Raw genomic sequence first — 23283 nt, forward strand, 5'->3', positions numbered from 1 at the left:
GCGGTGCCTAAAGGAATGTTGCACCGTTTCCATTTGTTCACCCAAACATCTCGAAGCTGCCATGCAAAAGATCCTTCTCCAGAAAAATTAATATACCTCCCCTTGTCCAATCTCTTGCTGACAAAATATGTCCCCAGCTGTCCTGATTGGACCACTTCCCCCCTTATATCCTGAGGCACAATATGTACCTGAGGTTGGGAAGACTGTACTCTCTGCAATCTTTCAATTAAGAGTACCTCTTCACTTACCCAACTATCATGAGGATAAGCTGCTGCATATGGACTGTGTAATCTCGTCCCCTGTTGTGACCCGTATGGGGTGAATGGAGTTCCCTGTGTGGGCTTTCCCTCCCCCGGGACCGCTCTCCCCACCCTCTTTGTCACCTGGAAATGTGGCTTGATCTCGATTTTTACTTCTTGTTTCGAGAACCACCCACCCTTGGCTTTCCAGCCTTTACCTGTGTATAGTTGTTTCAGAGGCACTCTCTGTTGGTAGCTCCAGAGTGTGATGTGGTCCCCTGCGTCTCTCTGGTAAGAGAATTGACGCCTCCTGCTCGTTCCTCTCCAATCTGGACCCATCTCACTCTGCATAACCAAGACAAGGTACCCCTGAATCACACACTCCACCTTTTGCATGTACCCATTATACTGCAATGTACCTTTTAACAAACCTTTGGATCGGTGCATTGATTCTGGGAGTGTGGCATTCAATAGCAGATTTACACTGCCATTAAATTCCCACTGCCCGCACACTTGACCCTTCAGACCTTTCACCCACATTGTGCCATGAAATTTGCTTTCTCCTGGCACAAGTGCTCCTTTCCTCCGTCCCTGCATGGTCCATCTGTGCCAAGCGGAGGGAGGTGTGAAAGGATCAGTACCTTTGTCACCCAACATTAACATGCTTGGGCCTTGCATTCTCATTAACCCCTTATTATACATGAGAATGTCCTCTCCTCGTTCTCCTAGGACGGAATGGCAACCTAGGATCACCATCAGCATGGTACACTTCATTATAAAAGCACCACCCTGGGAAAGAAAAACATTAGCACTTTGCATTATGCTTTGCTCCGACAGTTTTGTTAGTCTCTTTCCGATTTCAGGAATCTCGTGTTTTAGTCTCTTTCCGATTTCAGGAATCTCGTGTTCCTCCAAGCTTAGATTGGCATCTGGAACCTTTCGCTTATCCGACTGACATCTTCATCCTTGCTGCCAGCACTGCAGCTGTCTCAATTCCATATTGCCAAACACCTGAAATCGAAATACAAACAAATCAATTCTTATTAATGATTTGGGATTCGCCCTGCGGCTTGTACTCTTTACACTTTAAATTGATCAATATATATCGTAATTGATCTCGTTGCTTTATGGTTCTCCTGAACTCTGTTTACTCTTATTGGTAGATCGGAGTTAAACTTCACCCCCCTACCTCAGTACTATCTTCAGTACTTACCTGTTTAAAATATGCTCCCGCGGACTTCACCTATGGAAGCTCGCTTCCCCTTTGGAAGCTCTCACCCCATTGCAGCTCACTTCACATCCCCCCTTATCTGTCCATGCGCGGCCGTCGCATGCACAGATTACGGATGCCACACCTGATGCTGCTTTGCAGGTGAGCCTGCAATGCACTTACTCATGGTCGCATTAACTTATCTAGAACTTCATTGCGATACCAGCTCTGCTAGAAGTTCTGTGTGTTGTACCCTCTGATCAATGTTTGCCGTGCCACCACCTAAACTACCAAAAACTGGCTGCCTCCCTGTAGGAAGGAGCACTTTACACTTAAACTACACAGGGTGCAGGGCTAAGCATACCAGCGTCACATGCCTGTATGCAGATCCCTGAATGCCCACCTGGTAGGTAGTCACATGGCAAACAGCGTACTGATACACTGTCACTCTGTAAACGGCAATTTTATCATCCGTATAATTGCCCCATGAACTGTTGTCAGTCCTTGTTCTTTGTGCTACAATTGATAGGAGCTGGAAAAAAAACATATTTGACCAATCAGTGGACGAGAAAAAAAAAACGCACAAAAAAACAGCCCCAGCCCAGCATAGACCTCTCAGTCAAGCTCTGGCCCTGTCCACGACAAAAACCGGAAAAAAAACGTTACCGGAAACCCGGATTGGTCAACTCCCTTTTTTCCACCTCCGGCACCCCCTTGATGCACTGTCCCCCCTTTCCTATTGGGAACTCATGCTGCACCACCCATTAAGGTGCCCCACTCACAGGAATACTCCCATAAGCAACACAGTACAGACCCATTTCTGATCAGTACTGCTACGTGATTCCCTGCACCTAGCTGGGAAACACTTCCTATTCTGGCATTCCTTTCCATGGACCCAGGGAAAAGCTCTGGGGAAATACTGTGAGAACCGAGACACACAGGAGAATGTCTCTGTATTTCTACCCCCCTCCCTTTCAGCTGCTCTGCCCGGAGCCGCGAGCACAGCCTGACGTGACGTGGATCCCCCAGCCCCTCCTCCCCCCTGCCATGACGTGTGGGGGCCATGACTCTCGGGGGCGGGCTCTCTCCACTGCCGCCATTTTGAGTCCTGGACTGCCAGCCAAGATGGCTGCTATCAATCTCCCGTAGCAACCGCTTAACCCTATACACATCAGGAAAAAAAAACAGTTAGAACATACAAGGCATATGCACACTAAACATTTCAGCATATATATTTTTCTCGTATACCTGCAAAACAGACACCGCAGTGTGTGAAATTTCCTATCTTCTTCCCAGAAAAAAACGCAAATCATCTTGGACATGTAGATGGAGGAAAAAAAAAAAACATGCACCCAACCCCGTGCACTCAAAAGCTTCCCACAGAACTCCGATCTTATGACGGCTGAAACAAAACATCCTGAACAGAAGGAATTCTCCACAACTACACCGACCTTTACTCATATCATAAACCTTTGCCTGGAATGCGGAGTGACAGAAACTTAACAAATCATTCCAGCTGTTAACAGATATCCGCGGACACAAACCTCAACCGTGCTTCCCCCAATCTGTAGAGAGGGGGGTGGGATGATGCACTGTATTGGCCCCCCTTCCCACTAAACCTACGCTCTGCGATCCGCCAGAAAAAAAACCAATAAAACCCATGACACTGAATCATGCTGAGATTACAGAAGCATCACGTAGCACTAACGAACTAATAGCATTGACTTGAACCAGTATCCCCACTATTCTGGGCTGCTCTCGTTATCCCAACTATGTTCCCTCCATTCCTCCCCCTAACTGCCCTCCTCACTATCCACCATCTGCGTGAGAGAGCACGAGATAAAAACAAACATCGCTGGCATCCCTCCCAGCCCAGAACTGCCCAGAGAGAAAACGAAACTATATACGCTGCCCACACTTTAGCATAACACAGAAAGATAACACACAGCTGTAGAAAAAAACACATCATGCAGACTGTTAACATATATAACAGACCACAAACATTGCTACAAAACCAAATAAACGAAACGCTATACTTGCCTGAGCAGAAGACTTTGTAAGCCTGCGAATTCGACCAGCTTGTGGCAACTTCACGAACCTTGAGTGGACCCCCTGGAATTACTGAGCCATCTCTGTGTACCCACACTGGCTCAGCGGATCGATCTCCAGCGGCAGCTGCCAGCCGGCCTCGGAGCTTCCAGTCACCTGCGACCCGGTTTTGGCTATGACTGATGTGCACTTCCAGTCAAAGTTTAACATCCACGCGGTTCGCCGCTGGTTTCCACGAATTGCAGCAGCCCGTCGTGTGCTTGCTTGGCTCACGCAATGCACACTCTCACACCAGCTTATCAGTATCAGCGTGATAAGCTTTACAGTCCGTGTCCGTCTATTCCGCTTGTTTTGCTGTGGAATATCTTGAAACCATTTTCCGTCGGCCCCGGCCCCGTCTGCCTGTATATTTAGGCAGGGAAGGATTTCAGGCACCAATTGTTATAAACTGTTCTTATCACCTTGCTTCGACACCATCGTCTCACAGACTGTGAGATCACTTGACTCTCCACACAGCAAACAGGATATAGACTTTCTCAGGCTTCTTACGTTATTTATTCAGGAAACAGGAATACAGATAGATACATTCATCTCCTGGCAAAGCAGACTTCCATGTTGCGTTATAGCTGCTTGATTAGACTCCCTCTTGAAGTCTATCAGGTACCTTCTTCCTAACTACGTTACACTAAACTACATATGTACAACATACATTATATCAGATTACAGTAAGGAATAACATGCTTAGAGGTCCCAGTCGGCCTTGCGAGCTAGTGCAGAGGGAAGAAGCAGAAGCAGAAGTGAGTTCCCATCGCTCGCACCCCCTTTAATACCGACTAGGAAAGAGTTAAATATGACATCATCTTCGCCACCTCCTATATCAGTCTATTGGTGGACCCACTCGTGGTGTCATCATACCCGCCTACTCGATTAATAATCAATGAGGCACTTGACCCAGATGCAGGAATGTGAAATGTTTAGTAAACATAGCCAATGTTTTCTGTTCCTGTTGAGGTCAGAGTGGCCGATGGCCTTCTGTTAGGAACATGTTCTCAGTATCTGCGTGTATCTTCTGCTACACGCAGACCCTGAGATGCCTCTGCCTGCATCACCAACCCTCTATCTATTTTAAAGGCATACACTGCGGTCAAGCCTTTTACATAAAACTCAGGCCAAGTAACTGAGGCCTACTTAAATTATAACACTACTGATCCCAGCAGTACAGTGGCAATAGAAGACAGTGCTATATACTATATTATACACTGGTGATGGACGGAAGTACTACTGATCCCAGCAGTACAGTGGCAATAGAAGACAGTGCTATATACTATATTATACACTGGTGATGGACGGAAGTACTAATGATCCCAGCAGTACAAGCTGACTGGCAGTACAGTGGCAATAGAAGACAATGCTATATACTATGTTATACACTGGTGATGGACGGAAGTACTACTGATCCCAGCAGTACAGTGGCAATAGAAGACAGTGCTATATACTATGTTATACACTGGTGATGGACGGAAGTACTACTGATCCCAGCAGTACAGTGGCAATAGAAGACAATGCTATATACTATGTTATACACTGGTGATGGACGGAAGTACTACTGATCCCAGCAGTACAGTGGCAATAGAAGACAGTGCTATATACTATATTATACACTGGTGATGGACGGAAGTACTACTGATCCCAGCAGTACAGTGGCAATAGAAGACAGTGCTATATACTATATTATACACTGGTGATGGACGGAAGTACTACTGATCCCAGCAGTACAAGCTGACTGGCAGTACAGTGGCAATAGAAGACAATGCTATATACTATGTTATACACTGGTGATGGACGGAAGTACTACTGATTCCAGCAGTACAGTGGCAATAGAAGACAATGCTATATACTATGTTATACACTGGTGATGGACGGAAGTACTACTGATCCCAGCAGTACAGTGGCAATAGAAGACAGTGCTATATACTATATTATACACTGGTGATGGACGGAAGTACTACTGATCCCAGCAGTACAGTGGCAATAGAAGACAGTGCTATATACTATATTATACACTGGTGATGGACGGAAGTACTACTGATCCCAGCAGTACAGTGGCAATAGAAGACAGTGCTATATACTATATTATACACTGGTGATGGACGGAAGTACTACTGATCCCAGCAGTACAGTGGCAATAGAAGACAATGCTATATACTATGTTATACACTGGTGATGGACGGAAGTACTACTGATCCCAGCAGTACAAGCTGACTGGCAGTACAGTGGCAATAGAAGACAATGCTATATACTATGTTATACACTGGTGATGGACGGAAGTACTACTGATTCCAGCAGTACAGTGGCAATAGAAGACAATGCTATACACTATATTATACACTCTTGTGGATCAGTGAGGGTTGTTTGTCTGGCACACATGGGTGGTATTGAGTGGGTTTTCTTAGGTGCTCCACTGCGGCCTCTACGTGAACCGTCAGGGGAAACACCTCTTCCCTTGCCCCTCCCTCTTTCACTGGATTTCTTCATTATGGTTGTACTGATCCCAGCAGTACACGCACACTGACTGGCAGTACAGTGGCAATAGACAATGCTATATAGTATGTTATAAACTGGTGATGGACGGAAGTACTACTGATCCCAGCAGTACAGTGGCAATAGAAGACAATGCTATATACTATGTTATACACTAGTGATGGACGGAAGTACTACTGATCCCAGCAGTACAGTGGCAATAGAAGACAATGCTATATACTATATTATACACTGGTGATGGACGGAAGTACTACTGATCCCAGCAGTACAAGCTGACTGGCAGTACAGTGGCAATAGAAGACAATGCTATATACTATGTTATACACGGGTGATGGACGGAAGTACTACTGATTCCAGCAGTACAGTGGCAATAGAAGACAATGCTATATACTATATTATACACTGGTGATGGACGGAAGTACTACCGATCCCAGCAGTACAGTGGCAATAGAAGACAATGCTATATACTATGTTATACACTGGTGATGGACGGAAGTACTACTGATCCCAGCAGTACAGTGGCAATAGAAGACAGTGCTATATACTATATTATACACTGGTGATGGACGGAAGTACTACTGATCCCAGCAGTACAAGCTGACTGGCAGTACAGTGGCAATAGAAGACAATGCTATATACTATGTTATACACTGGTGATGGACGGAAGTACTACTGATTCCAGCAGTACAGTGGCAATAGAAGACAATGCTATATACTATGTTATACACTGGTGATGGACGGAAGTACTACTGATCCCAGCAGTACAGTGGCAATAGAAGACAGTGCTATATACTATATTATACACTGGTGATGGATGGAAGTACTACTGATCCCAGCAGTACAGTGGCAATAGAAGACAGTGCTATATACTATGTTATACACTGGTGATGGACGGAAGTACTACTGATCCCAGCAGTACAGTGGCAATAGAAGACAATGCTATATACTATGTTATACACTGGTGATGGACGGAAGTACTACTGATCCCAGCAGTACAGTGGCAATAGAAGACAATGCTATATACTATGTTATACACTAGTGATGGACGGAAGTACTACTGATCCCAGCAGTACAGTGGCAATAGAAGACAATGCTATATACTATGTTATACACTGGTGATGGACGGAAGTACTACTGATCCCGGCAGTACAGTGGCAATAGAAGACAGTGCTATATACTATATTATACACTGGTGATGGACGGAAGTACTACTGATCCCAGCAGTACAGTGGCAATAGAAGACAATGCTATATACTATGTTATACACTAGTGATGGACGGAAGTACTACTGATCCCAGCAGTACAGTGGCAATAGAAGACAATGCTATATACTATGTTATACACTGGTGATGGACGGAAGTACTACTGATCCCGGCAGTACAGTGGCAATAGAAGACAGTGCTATATACTATATTATACACTGGTGATGGACGGAAGTACTACTGATCCCAGCAGTACAGTGGCAATAGAAGACAGTGCTATATACTATGTTATACACTGGTGATGGACGGGTGTACTACTGATCCCAGCAGTACAGTGGCAATAGAAGACAGTGCTATATACTATATTATACACTGGTGATGGACGGAAGTACTACTGATCCCAGCAGTACAGTGGCAATAGAAGACAGTGCTATATACTATGTTATACACTGGTGATGGACGGATGTACTACTGATCCCAGCAGTGCAGTGGCAATAGAAGACAGTGCTATATACTATGTTATACACTGGTGATGGACGGATGTACTACTGATTCCAGCAGTACAGTGGCAATAGAAGACAGTGCTATATACTATATTATACACTGGTGATGGACGGATGTACTACTGATCCCAGCAGTACACGCTGACCGGCAGTACAGTGGCAATAGAAGACAATGCTATATACTATGCTATATACTGGTGATGGACGGAAGTACTACCCCAGCAGTAAACGCTGACTGGCAGTACAGTGGCAATAGAAGACAATGCTATATACTATGCTATATACTGGTGATGGACGGAAGTACTACTGATCCCAGCAGTAAACGCACGCTGAGCTGACTGGCACTACAGTGCAGTGGCAAATATAGTATAGGAGGCTGGGGGGCCTGGCTAGCCTAGCTGGTGAGAGAGAGTCTAACCTGCCTGCCTACCCAAAGCTAAACCCAAACGCAAGTGGTGGAGAAATGACACGGTTCGGGTATTTATTTACCCGAACCACGTGACCCGCTCGGCCAATCGCAGCGCGAGCCGCGTGTTCGTGCCCGAACCACGTGACCCGCTCGGCCAATCACAGCTCGAACCAAACGTTCGGGGAACGTTCGGCCATGCGCTGTCAGGCCGAACATATGTTCGACCGCATGGTCGAACACATGGCCGAACACCACGAGGTGTCCGGCGGAGCCCAAATCGAACTCGAACAGCCCGAAATCCGGGCGAACCCGAACAGTGGCGAACACTGTTCGCCCAACACTAGGCGCCCTTTTTGTCCACTATCCCTGTATGCCTTTTTTTTACTAGCACCCAGCAGCTGTACAAGTCCCAGGGGCCCAGCAGCAGTACAAGTCCCAGGGGCCCAGCAGCACTGCAAGTTCCAGGGGCCCAGCAGCAGTACAAGTCCTAGGGGCCCAGCAGCAGTACAAGTCCCAGGAGCCCAGCAGCAGTACACGTCCCAGGGGCCCAGCAGCAGTACACGTCCCAGGGGCCCAGCAGCAGTTCAAGTCCCAGGGGCCCAGCAGCAGTTCAAGTCCCAGGGGCCCAGCAGCAGTTCAAGTCCCAGGGGCCCAGCAGCAGTTCAAGTCCCAGGGGCCCAGCAGCAGTTCAAGTCCCAGGGGCCCAGCAGCAGTTCAAGTCCCAGGGGCCCAGCAACAGTACATATCCCAGAGGCCCAGCAGCAGCACAAGTCCCAGAGGCCAAGCAGCAGTACAAGTGCCAGAGGCCCAGCAACAGTACAAGTCCCAGAGGCCCAGCAGCAGCACAAGTCCCAGGGGCCCAGCAGCAGCACAAGTCCCAGGGACCCAGCAGCAGTTCAAATCCCAGGGGCCCAGCAGCAGTACATATCCCAGAGGCCCAGCAGCAGTACAAGTGCCAGAGGCTCAGCAGCAGCACAAGTCCCAAAGGCCCAGCAGCAGTACAAGTCCCAGGGCCCAGCAGCAGTACAAGTGCCAGGGGCCCAGCAGCAGTACAAGTACCAGGGGCCAAGCAGCAGTACAAGTGCCAGAGGCCCAGCAGCAGCACAAGTCCCAAAGGCTCAGCAGCAGCACAAGTCCCAGGGCCCAGCAGCAGTACAAGTGCCAGAGGCCCAGCAACAGTACAAGTCCCAGGGCCCAGCAGCAGTACAAGTGCCAGAGGCCCAGCAGCAGCACAAGTCCCAGAGGCCCAGCAGCATTACAGGTGCCAGAGGCCCAGCAGCAGCACAAGTCCCAAAGGCCCAGCAGCAGCACAAGTCCCAGGGCCCAGCAGCAGTACAAGTCCCAGAGGTCCAGCAGCAGTGCAAGTGCCAGGGGCCCAACAGAAGCGCAAGTGCCAGGGGCCCAACAGCAGCACAAGTCCCAGAGGCCTGTAACTTACACTAGTTTTTGACACTTAGGCCTATATGCAATTAACTTTTTCAACTAGGAGATAATGTTCATCTTCTCTAAACTAATGTTTCAGCACTTTACAATTGAAAAATTGTCCAATAGTTGTTGAAAAGTACTATCAGATAATATATTTTGAGTATTTTTTCTTGCTTACTGGTGGCTTGAAAGGCATTTTATGACAATTAAGAGAAAACTGAGGAGAAGAAGTGAAGAGAAGAAGTGAATTGCACTTATGTTCATAGTCAGGGTTGCTGAGAGGTTTATGAAGATTCCAGCAAATTCAGCTAGTAATGAGTAAAATTAAAGGCATTGAGGGTTCTGGAATAACCAATTCACTGGCCAGATCTATATCCCATGTTGATACTGTGTCAGGGGCGTTTCTAGGGTCCTTGGAGAGCGGGGGCACCTGTGGGCACCAGGTGGGGAGGTATATGCGGTGCGCGCAGCTGCAAAAAATGGGCGTGGCCATGAGGTGAGTGGGCGTGGCCATGGGTGGGGCCAAATGTACATGAACTTAGCAGCGGTGTAAGCTACAGATAACGGGCCTGCCCATCGAAATATTGGATGGAGCCCCCGTCCTTTATTTAGATAATTTACAATCAGTATAGGCATAGATCAAAGATGTATACGCACATACAATTTTGATTGGTCAATCACTGACCCCCAATTTTACCACCCCCGTGCAGTAAGTGGGTCAACAGACCATGAATTTTATGAACAGAGCTAAAATTGGCTAATCAAAATTGTATGTGTGTACCAGGCTTTACAGCTAATACTGTACATACCGAAAGTAGCAGGGATCAGCATACAATATAGCTGGTTTACAATCAGTAAAGGCACAGAGTAACACCTTACACTGTACACACTGGAGGTAAATCAGCACACAGTGCAGGCACAAGAGAACAGCATATACTGTACCAGGGGCGTAGCAATAGAGGTCGCAGAGGTCGCATTCGCGACGGGGCCCACCGCCTGAAGCCTTGAGGGGGGGCCCGGCCGCCGGGCCCCCCCTCCCTGTTTGCATAATGTAACTTTTTTTGCGAGGACGAGCCGGAGTGTGTGTGTGCTGCCGGGCCGGCAGCCTTACTGATTGCATCTCTCTCTCTCCCTCGGCTCCGCCTTCCTCCTCCCCAGCGTCAGCAGCAGACAGCACAGCAGTGATTAGCGGTGGAGCCAGGCGAGTGTGGCGAGATGAGTCATGTCACTGTCTGTGACTATGACGTCACTCGCTCTCTCCCCTGGTGCTGGCTGGCCTCTAGCCTGTCCAGCTTCAACTGCACGGGGTAGAGCAGGCAAAGTTCCAGGAGGAGGAGGTCGGGTAGGGTGCACCGTTAGTAGAGGCAGCAGGAGTGAGTGCCGTTGTTCTGTATGTTGAGATGTTGGATAAGACTGCTGGATGATCTGGGGGGGAATACAGGGGGATCTCAGCGATCAATCAGCGGTGATTCATCCCCAGCCTCGCACCTTGCTCTGAACTACACCTGACCCCTTTCCCAATCCAGCCCCCTCCGCCTCCCCATCATCAGCACCACCCCAGCCCCCCCTCCTCACTGACTGCAGACGAGAGATGGAAGCAACAGTGCTGTGATAGCGAGCAATGGGCAGACCCCTCCGCCTGGCAGACACAGCATCTCAGCTCTGCACAGCAAGGCCATAGGTATGTGATTGTATATGGCATTGATTGATGATGATCTCCATTACTCATCCCCATAGGCAGGGACCATGGCAGCCCTGGGGCAGCAGCATGCATAATGGCCATGCCTGGTCTGCAGGGCTGAGGGGAGAGCTATGCCCTGTCATCAGGCCTTCAACTTACACTACTTTCAAAGTTATTCTTGCCTATTGCCTGTATATTGACATGGTTACTGCTTCTTTTAACAAATGCTGTGATAACACCCTTTATTGTGTTGCTGAAGCTGTTCTGCAACACTTACTACAGTGAAGTCAGTCTAGTGGATGCATTGGCAAGCACTTTATTATTAATAGTATTTATATAGTGCCAGCATCTTCCGCAGCGCTGTACAGAGTACACTGTCTTGTCACTTACCTGTCCCTCAGAGGGGATCACGATCTAATCCCTACCATAGTCCTATATCTATGTATGTATCATGCAGTGTATGTATCGTAGTCTAGGGACAATTTAGGAGGAAGCCAATTCATTTATCTGTATTCAGCAATCATGTGACCCCCAACAAGAAAAATTCAGCAATCATGAGGCACATAAATAGACAGCATTTCACATAAATAGGCAGAATGCCCCCTTAATATGGTAGCCCCCCAAGTTAGGTAGTGAGTGACAGGGACGGACTGGGACACTGGGGGCCCACCAAAGAAATTTCAACCTGGGGCCCACACATCCCATGATTGCGGTGAAAAAAGGGCATGACCATGCACCGGTGGGCGTGGTCATGATGTATTATGGACAGGGCCAAATGTACATGATCTTAGCAGCATTGTAATTCAGAGACACTGCTGCCCAGCAAAACTTTGCATAGAGTCCCCTCCTTCAATATAAAGTAATGTCCTACTGTGCAGAGGTTGCGACCGCAGAGGTTGCGACCGCATCGGGGCCCTTGGGCCAAAGGGGCCCCGAAGGGCCCTCCCTCAACTACAGTATTAGCTCTCTATTGGTCCTTTGCTCATAATAATCACTTCTATAGATACTTTGAATAGTGGTAATCATTAAAAATCTCCTCCCCATCCCCTTCTTGCACCTCTGACACTGTAGTTGCCATTGGCAGGCTTTGGTGCATCGTATCAATTGTTATGTATAGAGTGCTTGGGGGGCCCCATTGTAAAATTTGCATCGAGGCCTACAGCTCCTTAGCTGCTCCACTGCTCTCAGCATGAGTGATTACAGCACTGAGAAGAGAATTTTTGTGCTGCAGGCAGCAATTGGAGCAATGTCAGACAAGGAGGGGAGGGGGGGGGGGGGGGGGGGCACCAGAGACCTGGAGGTAGGGGCCCACCGAGGGAAAAAACTGTACTACTGTGGCCCAGTCCGACCCTGCCTTTAGGTAGTGAGTGAGTGACAGGGAGCCCCTTTAGGTAGTGAGTGAGTGCCAGGGAGCCCCTTTAGGTAGTGAGTGAGTGCCAGGGAGCCCCTTTAGGTAGTGAGTGAGTGCCAGGGAGCCCCTTTAGGTAGTGAGTGAGTGACAGGGAGCCCCTTTAGGTAGTGAGTGAGTGACAGGGAGGCCCTTTAGGCAGTGAGTGAGTGACAGGGAGGCCCCTTTAGGTAGTGAGTGAGTGACAGGGAGCCCCTTTAGGTAGTGAGTGAGTGCCAGGGAGCCCCTTTAGGTAGTGAGTGAGTGCCAGGGAGCCCCTTTAGGTAGTGAGTGAGTGCCAGGGAGCCCCTTTAGGTAGTGAGTGAGTGACAGGGAGCCCCTTTAGGTAGTGAGTGAGTGACAGGGAGGCCCTTTAGGAAGTGAGTGAGTGACAGGGAGGCCCCTTTAGGTAGTGAGTGAGTGACAGGGAGCCCCTTTAGGTAGTGAGTGAGTGACAGGGAGGCCCCCCCTCTAGCCACCGCCGCCGCTCCCCCCCCCCCCCCCCCTCACCTGGCAGTGTAGTCAGACCTCAGGATCAGCGGCGACCCGACCAGTATTATGAGCGGGCGCCGGACGCACCCGCTCTATATGCGGAAGTGATGTCACTTCCGCATATCAGTGCGGGCGCTGGGCCCTAGCGCCCGCACGATTGGTCGCCGGCTCGCCGCCTGATCCTGAGGTCTGAGTGACGCGGCAGCGGTGGCTGGAGGGAGCCGCTGAGATCCGTGGCACCCCAGGACAGATTGGGGGCATGTGCCACCCCAAAATAGGGCTAGCGACGGCCCTGTACTGTGTGCAGTTTTTGTTATATGCACCGCCTGTTCCAAATCTCTTTAAACACTGAAAAGGTGAAAAACTTTGCTTGGAGGAGTCAGAATAAAATCTGCCCACAAAGCCTTAAGCTGCGTACTCTCCACCTAACGGGTCCAGCGACGACCCCTTGACTACGGTCGTTAGGCAGCACCTCTTCCTGCTCGCAACATCACTCTACGTTACCCAATGAGTCCAAATGGGAAGTAAGCGATTGCGGTACTTTTCAGCAGAGTCGTCGGGGATCTTAAAGATTTGATCTGTCATGTCATTAACTTAACGATGTGCAATCGCCATGGGGGGAGGGGGGTAACGTTTCACATGCTCTTGTTAAACAATGTTGCCCGGCATCAGGTAACATCGCTACAAATACCATCTGGTGGTTATGGGCCTTTAGTATTACTGCACTGAAGATTGGAATAATAAAGGAAGCTTTGGAGGGAGGCACCTCAGTCAACTATTTACAATATATATTACGTTAGGTAATATATTGTACATACTGTAGTTGAATGAGGTGACCATCCTTCCAAAGCTTTCTTTATTATTCCAATCTTCAGTGCAGTATTATTTGTACTTTGGGTAGCCATACCATGATCTGGACTGATTTGCTGTTTGTAATGCAGATACATAATCATAATTAACTTTATACTGCATTTATAATATACGAAGTTACACTCTCTTATCTCCTGTACAATTTCCACTGAGACTAATAAGCTCTGACTGATCTGCAGATCTTCCTTGGAGGCCACACATTGAACAACTAGATTCATCTGGCTTTATCCTGAAAAATGAATCCAGCATAGAATGTAAAATCTCTGGCTATATCTCTGAAGAGCTGACTGTGAGCTGGCACAGAAAACAGGAAGGCAGAGAGGAGGAACTTGCTAATGGTGACCAGTACAACATGCCACAGATCATCCACCAGAGACAGAAGGATAAGACATACAGCTGTACAGCCAGCCTGCAATTTACCCCAATAGTGGCAGACCAGGGGTCAGAGTTCATCTGCAGAGTGCAGCACCCCAGCCTGGAGCGCCCCCTAGAGAGAGGAACAGGACATCTAAAAGTGATGAGTGAGTGACTATTGTGATACAGTGCTAGATAGACTAGACTGAATTTCTGAGGCGTTAAAGTTAAAACATTGGAGCATGAGGGAGACCATTAACTGACTAAAGCCATTGATTCCAAAGGCAGGTTTTGCAATGACACCTGAAGTGTTTTTTAAAACATGCTTTTTTCTTTCCAATGTGGGAAATAAATGTTATCATCCTTTTCATGGCTGAACCATGATGAAACACAATCGGTTTTATGATTGTGTTTTATGTTCAGTTCAAACTGCATGTGTAGGGGCCAAAGGCCCTGGAGTCTGGCTATTCCAGCAGATAACAGATTCTGTTCAGGAAACCATGTAGCTGCAAGCTGTCATCCTGGGAGGACAATGTTTTTCTTTAATTGCCAGGAACAAAAGAGTCTTGTCCTGAGCAGATCACTAGCAGTGTGAACTCTGCCAGCAAACAGGACCAAATGGTCCCCTTTCATGGCATAGCACAGCTAACCCAGCAGGAGGACGGACAGAGAGGCACCACTGTAGGCATATTTAGAATAACTGTATTGTATTATTTTTGCCTTTTTAAGAGATGCTGTACTTATGATAGGTATGACAATTATATCATTTGAATGGTAAGGATCCACCGAGTATCCTCAAATGTAATTGATGAAGCTGGCATACCCAGCAACTGGGTTATTAAACTTCCCAGTAACCGAATGTCCTACAATATTCATGTCTGCTATCAATGTGATCTACAGTGGGATGCGAAAGTTTGGGCAACCTTCCTTGTTAATCGTCATGATTTTCCTGTATAAATCATTGGTTGTTACGATAAAAAATGTCAGATAAATATATCATATAGGAGACACACACAGTGATATTTGAGAAGTGAAATGAAGTTTATTGGATTTACAGAAAGTGTGTAATAATTGTTTATAGAAAATTAGGCAGATGCATACATTTGGGCACTGTTGTCGTTTTATTGATTCCAAAACCTTTAGAACTAATTATTGGCACTCAAATTGGCTTGGCACACTCAGTGACCCCTGACCTATATACACAGGTGAATCCAATTACAAGAAAGAGTATTTAAGGGGGTCAATTGTAAGTTTCTCTCCTCTTTTAATTTTCTCTGAAGAGTAGCAACATGGGGGTCTCAAAACAACTCTCAAATGACCTGAAGACAATGATTGTTCACCATCATGGTTTAGGGGAAGGATACAGAAAGCTGTCTCAGAGATTTCAGCTGTCTGTTTCCACAGTTAGGAACATAAATACATGCTGAGTGTATAATCAATTAGTGCCATCCTCTGTATTAACTAGTAGTTAAAGAGAGCTGCCCATGCTCAGAAGCCATCAAACCTGAATGAACTACAGATGCTTTGTAAAGAGGAATGGTCCAAAATTCCTTCAACCAGAATCCAGACTCTCATTGGAACCTACATGACCAGGGTAGGGCCCTATTTGAGCCGACCTTATTAATTACCGTAAAATAAAAGCTATGACACCCAATTGGAGTTATAAGGCCACAGCTTTATTACAGTATTGACATTAAACATTAAATGAGCTGTGACAAGAAACACTGAAATAAAAAAGGGGGGGGGGGAACAAAACATATTACAATCACAAACATATTTGTATTAACAGATGGCGGGGCGCTTGGGCGCTCTGCAGGTCCCTTGACAATGCCCTCCCGTGCCGGCCACCAGCCTTCGGCTTACATTATCACATTATACATTATTGCATTATCCATTATTGCCATTATCCATTATCATTATCATATATATTCCATTATGGGATCCTCATTCGGCGCATTAATTGGTTATGCCAGCTCGGTGGGGAATACTTTCTCGATGTCCAAAGATACGGCATTGTCAAGGACCCGCCTTCCGCTGTGACGAAGTCTGTAGGGATACAACACGTTTCCATTGTTATGGGGTGTTCCCAACACCCATCTTGTCGCTTGCTACCGACGAGCAAGCGGCAACGGGAGGGTGGGTGGGAGAAGTTTGCTGTATCCACACGATCCCAAAAGGAAGGCTGCCTGGCCAGCCCCCTGGTCTTATAGTGTCCTGGCCCTGGCCAGGACACTCCACCTCTCTTTCACACCTGGCGACCCTATTGTTCTAGGACAGTCCAGCTCAGAGCCCACCCGGTCACGCCCCTTCTCGCCCTAGCTTCGCTCAGCTCTCAGGTTACTTGACCAGGGTAGGGCCCTATTTGAGCCGACCTTATTAATTACCGTAATAAAAGCTATGACACCCAATTGGAGTTATAAGGCCACAGCTTTATTACAGTATTGACATTAAACATTAAATGAGCTGTGACAAGAAACACTGAAATAAAAAAGGGGGGGGGGGAACAAAACATATTACAATCACAAACATATTTGTATTAACAGATGGCGGGGCGCTTGGGCGCTCTGCAGGTCCCTTGACAATGCCCTCCCGTGCCGGCCACCAGCCTTCGGCTTACATTATCACATTATACATTATTGCATTATCCATTATTGCCATTATCCATTATCATTATCATATATATTCCATTATGGGATCCTCATTCGGCGCATTAATTGGTTATGCCAGCTCGGTGGGGAATACTTTCTCGATGTCCAAAGATACGGCATTGTCAAGGACCCGCCACAGCATTCGTCCTTGCCTCTCAAGGACGAATGCCCGCCCACACGCAGAGCGCTGCCTCGAGAGCCTCTCTCAGGCCATATAAGTGAGAGCGAGATATCCTCCCACTGTACCCCCCCCCCCTCTACTTCTATTGGGGCCTACCAGCACCCCCAACCTTAGAGCACCATGGAAGGCTAATGCAAAAGCCATTGGAAAGAGACGAACTTTCGTGTTCACTGCGGCAATATACCTCCAGTGCGCCCGGTAGTTCAATCCGCCGTGCCAGCGTGATGGCCCAATCAATTTTTTTTTTTCCCATTCAATTTGCCATGGCCGCGGCCCTGACGCAAGATGCATAGCGTACCGCCGCTAAGCCTGGGTCGATCCCGTCGTTTACCGACGTGCCCCATGGGTCCGATAGGTGATGGGTAAAGCGATATTTACTTGCCTCTGTTTTGAGGCCCCCCCCTAGGGGGGAGATGTGTAGATTGGGTATGGGTGGGTGCTGAAACAGGGGGAGGGGGTCTGCCGTCCTTTCCATGGCTAACCCTTTGCCAAGTGTCCGTGCCAACCCCCTCTGGGAAATGGTGAGCGGATTTCTCATTTTTGCGTTTGCCGTTTGAGCAGGCCGATTTGAATGGCCGAAAGCCATATGCTAGAAGGTCGGCCTGCTCCCTATTGGGGTACCTAACTAGCAATGGGGCCATCGCCCCGATGTTAACTGGCGTGACCCCCCTTTCCCCGTTCATTGCTCTGTCTTGGTTCCCTGTGTGTTCTTGTTTCTTTTGAAACAATTAGCCCTTGGATGCCCGCTGGCCCCACAGGCCGCGCAATCGTGCTTATATCTGCATGTGGTTCCCCGCTCGCAGGTGTCATTGTTGTATTTCCAGCATAAACCTTTTTTCTGCTGGGCCAGTGAGGCATCTGCCCCGCCGTCCGGCGCTCGAAAGGGGGTGTTGTGGCCCCCTTTAAACTCGCTACCGTACTCCGGCTTGTCTGGGCTACTCAGTGACATCCATAGCATGATGTCCCTGTGTTCCCACGTCAAAGATGACCTGACTGCCATTTTTTGGCGGAACTGCTCGTCATATCGCAGCCAGGCCTTCCCCCCATATTTGTGATATGCTTCCCTGATGCCGTCTAAGTAACAGAACATTGCTGCGCACTGTTCTGGGGTCTTCTCCCCCACTATGCTGGCGAAGATGTGAAACGCTCTGGACCAGTTGGGGAATGTCCTGGGTATTAATCTATACATTCGCCTTAGGTCGTCCTCCTCCTTGCGGTGCTCTTTGCCCCTTTCCCACTTGTCTATGTTATAATTATCTAGGGGGAGCACTGTGAATATGTCAATGTACTGACCTTTCCAAATTTTTTCTTTCGTTTCCTCTGATACGTGGAAACCTAAAGGGCCCGCAAAACAGATGTAGGTGCTGCTCTTAGCCGAGTCGGCTAGCCGGGGTGTCCGTACGGACTTCTCGGTCGTGGCTACCTCAGGGGTTGCGGCGACCGGCGGTTGAACGTTTCCCACCTCTGGGACCGAGCCGCTCGCCTCTGCCTGTTTCGCGGGCCCTGCTTCCTCTCCCCCGCCACACTGAGTTGTACTATTTGCCTTAATGGCCTTTAGAATTTCCAGCAGCAAAGTCCGCTGGTCCCCAACCTGTGTAACCTTCTTCGCCGTATTCCTACCGGGTATTTCATTAGCAATAATTGCATTTGTCTCACCTGTTCGGTCTCCGCTCCCTGAAGGCTCCGTTGTACCATCACTTTCTTGTAGCTCCTGAGCCATGTGCTCCCTGGAGCTGTGGTGGGTGACCTGCGGTTGCAATAATAAAGAAGAGACCCCCTCCGCCCAGTTGTACTGCGGCTGGGCGACGTGCCCCTGCCATCCGTCGGCCCACTCGTCCTCTTGTTGGCCCCCTTCCCACTCCTCGTCTCCCCCCCATTCTTCCGCTGGACTCACCTCCGTGTCGCTCTCCACCTGTTGCCCGCTAAGTGCCCCTCTGCTGCCTGTTTCATGGTGCCCCCGGGCCCCGCTGCGCCTTCCTGCGGCTCCGTGGTCCCGTCCCGATGTCTCATGGCCCCCCTGCCCCTTACCTTGATATGCTTCCCCCCCGCTCTGCGGCTTCCTCCCTGCAATCCCTGTCCTCCTGCGCTGGTCCCCTTTCCTTGACCACTGCTGCGGCGTTCCCCTTTAAGGTGGTCACACCTGTATGGGCCCCTATTTGCCTTGTGGCCTCCCTGGCGACCATCTTCTAGTGGCCTGCAGGGGGTGGGGCGGCTGTCGGTCGTCCTGGGGTAGTTGGGGAAGTGGTGGAGGGCGGGGGGGTCGGCTACTGGCAGGGGAGGACTGGCCCAGGGGGACGGGGGGCAATTGCCCCCCGGGCCGCCCAAATCTTAAGTAATTAGGGCCAGCCGCTGCTAAACGCAGCGGCCACAGACATACCACAGTTGACCGGTTCGCAGTGGGGATCGCAACCTCGCGCGATATTTCCCGTATCCAATCAGAGAAGGGGCTGAGGCGGCCGGCCATGGTGTGCCCTTGTGCGTGGCTGCGCCTGCGGTGGATGTGAGCGGCATAAGGACACAAATAGCTTAGGTCCTCTCCGGCCCGGTTGGTTGACCCTGCTTGACTCCGCCCCCCACCTGGAGCCATTGCCGCCCGCAACGTGCTGCTGTGCCTGCGGTGTCATCGGAGTGAGCTGTCTCACTCTTCAGCTTTCTGTGCTGGGGGGGCTGGGGGCCTGGAGCTGTGGCTACGAGTGGCTGGCTGGAGGAGTCGGACACAGTCCTCCCCTGTGCTGCTGTGCCTGAGGTGTCATCGGAGTGAGCTGTCTCACTCTTCAGCTTTCTGTGCTGGGGGGGCTGGGGGCCTGGAGCTGCAGCTACGAGTGGCTGGCTGGCTGTCCTGGCTGGAGGAGTCGGACACTCTGGGGGCTGGGAGTCGGAGATGCCACCTATAGCTGCTTGCTGCTGTGGAGGAGGAGGAGGTGTAGGACTGAGGAGACAGGAGGTTGGGTCCAGGTTGCCAGAGGAGAAGGTGGTTTTTATAAGTTTTGTTTCTGTACTTCTTCTCCCTTCTTGTCACTGAGTTACTCACACTTTGCTGCCTGCCTGCTACTACTGTCAAATTCAATTCTCTGCCCAGGCCAGTGCCCTCTGAGTTTTTTTTTTGTGTGATAATCATCCCCATTCTGACCCTGGCCTGAGGGGGAACGTTTTTTCTTCTTGTGGTGTGATTGGCGGCAGGGGAGGGGGGAGGTAGGCAGTTAGGCACTGTCAAACAGGTAGTTGGAGGGGGGGGGGTTAGGTGTCAGACAAGTAGTTTGTATGGTGGGTGGGCAGGAGTAGGGTTAGGCATCACCAGGTAGGTAGGTTTGTGTGTGTGTGTGTGTGTGTGTGTGTGTGTGTGGGGGGGGGGGGGGGGGTTGTTAGGAGTTATCAGGCATTTTTAATGAAATAAGTGCTACTTACCCGGGGCTTCCGCCAGCCCCACGCTCCCAGCATGTCCCTCGCTGCAGCTATGCAGTCAGCCATTCGCTGCTGCTGCCTCCCAGTCCCCGGCGATGGCACCAGTCCGACCTGGATGTCGGCCTGTACTGCGCCTGTGCGAGCAGCACTGTCAATCACCGCCACGTGAACCGGAGTGTACTGCGCAGGTGCAGTAGTTCTGCGTCTGCACAGTACGCTCTGGTCCATGTGGCGGTGATTGACAGCGCCGCTCACACAGGCGCAGTCGGCCTGACATCATCGCCGGGAGCTGAGAGGCAGCGGCAGCGAACAGCTGACTGCAGAGCTGCGGCAAGGGACATGCTGGGAGCTTGGGGCTGGATGAGCCCTGGGTAAGTAGCACTTATTTTCATAAAAAAAGCCTGATAACTCCTTTAAGGTTAGGCATCAGACACAGACAGGTAGATTGTGCGGAGAAATGGGGTTAGGCATCAGGTACATAGTGTGTGTGTGTGTGTGTGTGTGGCTGGCAGGGGCGTCGCTAGCCCTGTTTTAGGGGGGCACGTGCCCCCAATCTTTCCTGGGGTGCCACGGATCTCCCGGCCGCCGCTGCCCCCTCTGTCAGCGGCTCCCTCCAGCCGCCGCCGCGTCTCAGACCTCAGGATCAGGCGGCGAGCCGGCGACCAATCGTGCGGGCGCTAGGACCCAGCGCCCGCACTGATATGCGGAAGTGACATCACTTCCGCATATCGAGCGGGTGCGTCCAGCGCCCGCTCGTACATCTGGTCGGGTCGCCGCTGATCCTGAGGTCTGCTGAGAGGTAGGGGGGGGAGCGGCGGCGGCTAGAGAGGGGGCCTCCCTGTCACTCACTCACTCACTCACTAAAGGGACTCCCTGGCACGCACTCACTCCCTAAAGGGGCTCCCTGTCACTCACTCTCTCACTCCCTAAAGGGGCTCCCTGGCATGCACTCACTCCCTAAAGGGGCTCCCTGGCACTCACTCCCTAAAGGGGCTCCCCTGGCACGCACCCACTCCCTAAAGGGGCTCCCTGGCACGCACTCACTCCCTAAAGGGGCTCCCTGGCACTCACTCCCTAAAGGGGCTCCCCTGGCACGCACCCACTCCCTAAAGGGGCTCCCTGGCACGCACTCACTCCCTAAAGGGGCTCCCTGGCACGCACTCACTCCCTAAAGGGGCTCCCTGTCACTCACTCACTCCCTAAAGGGGCTCCCTGGCACGCACTCACTCCCTAAAGGGGCTCCCTGGCACTCACTCCCTAAAGGGGCTCCCCTGGCACGCACCCACTCCCTAAAGGGGCTCCCTGGCACGCACTCACTCCCTAAAGGGGCTCCCTGGCACGCACTCACTCCCTAAAGGGGCTCCCTGGCACGCACTCACTCCCTAAAGGGGCTCCCTGTCACTCACTCACTCCCTAAAGAGGCTCCCTGGCACTCACTCACTCCCTAAAGGGGCTCCCTGGCACTCACTCACTCCCTAAAGGGGCTCCCTGGCACTCACTCACTCCCTAAAGGGGCTCCCTGGCACTCACTCACTCCCTAAAGGGGCTCCCTGGCACTCACTCACTCCCTAAAGGGGCTCCCTGGCACTCACTCCCTAAAGGGGCTCCCTGGCACTCACTCACTCCCTAAAGGGGCTCCCTGGCACTCACTCACTCCCTAAAGGGGCTCCCTGTCACTCACTCACTCCCTAAAGGGGCTCCCTGGCACGCACTCACTCCCTAAAGGGGCTCCCTGGCACGCACTCACTCCCTAAAGGGGCTCCCTGGCACTCACTCACTCCCTAAAGGGGCTCCCTGGCACTCACTCACTCCCTAAAGGGGCTCCCTGTCACTCACTCACTCCCTAAAGGGGCTCCCTGTCACGCACTCACTCCCTAAAGGGGCTCCCTGGCACTCACTCACTCCCTAAAGGGGCTCCCTGGCACTCACTCACTCCCTAAAGGGGCTCCCTGGCACTCACTCACTCCCTAAAGGGGCTCCCTGTCACTCACTCACTCCCTAAAGGGGCTCCCTGTCACTCACTCACTCCCTAAAGGGGCTCCCTGGCACTCACTCCCTAAAGGGGCTCCCCTGGCACTCACTCACTCCCTAAAGGGGCTCCCCTGGCACTCACTCACTCCCTAAAGGGGCTCCCCTGGCACTCACTCACTCCCTAAAGGGGCTCCCCTGGCACTCACTCACTCCCTAAAGGGGCTCCCCTGGCACGCACCCACTCCCTAAAGGGGCTCCCTGGCACGCACCCACTCCCTAAAGGGGCTCCCTGGCACGCACTCACTAAAGGGGCTCCCTGGCACGCACTCACTCACTAAAGGGGCTCCCTGGCACGCACTCACTCACTAAAGGGGCTCCCTGGCACTCACTCACTCCCTAAAGGGCCTCCCTGTCACTCACTCACTCCCTAAAGGGGCTCCCTGTCACTCACTCACTCCCTAAAGGGGCTCCCTGTCACTCACTCACTGCCTAAAGGGGCTCCCTGTCACTCACTCACTGCCTAAAGGGGCTCCCTGTCACTCACTCACTGCCTAAAGGGGCTCCCTGTCACTCACTCACTGCCTAAAGGGGCTCCCTGTCACTCACTCACTGCCTAAAGGGGCTTCCTGTCACTCACTCACTGCCTAAAGGGGCTTCCTGTCACTCACTCACTGCCTAAAGGGGCTCCCTGGCACTCACTCACTGCCTAAAGGGGCTCC

General features: G+C 50.7%; 1 protein-coding gene across 20 annotated transcripts in view; it reads left to right on the forward strand.

The window, feature by feature from the left end:
• LOC137524117 (uncharacterized) overlaps positions 1 to 23283 on the forward strand; it is a 515954-nt gene that overhangs the window by 456983 nt on the left and 35688 nt on the right. For 19 of the 20 annotated variants that reach the window (XM_068243637.1, XM_068243636.1, XM_068243632.1 and 16 more), the window contains one exon: positions 14188 to 14529. The exons of the other annotated variant lie outside the window; for it this stretch is intronic. In XM_068243637.1, coding sequence (XP_068099738.1) covers positions 14188 to 14529 — 342 coding nt within the window. The remainder of the gene's footprint in view (positions 1 to 14187; positions 14530 to 23283) is intronic. 20 annotated transcript variants of the gene reach the window in all.

Source organism: Hyperolius riggenbachi, chromosome 7 (genome assembly GCF_040937935.1).
Source record: "Hyperolius riggenbachi isolate aHypRig1 chromosome 7, aHypRig1.pri, whole genome shotgun sequence".
NCBI lineage: Eukaryota > Metazoa > Chordata > Amphibia > Anura > Hyperoliidae > Hyperolius > Hyperolius riggenbachi.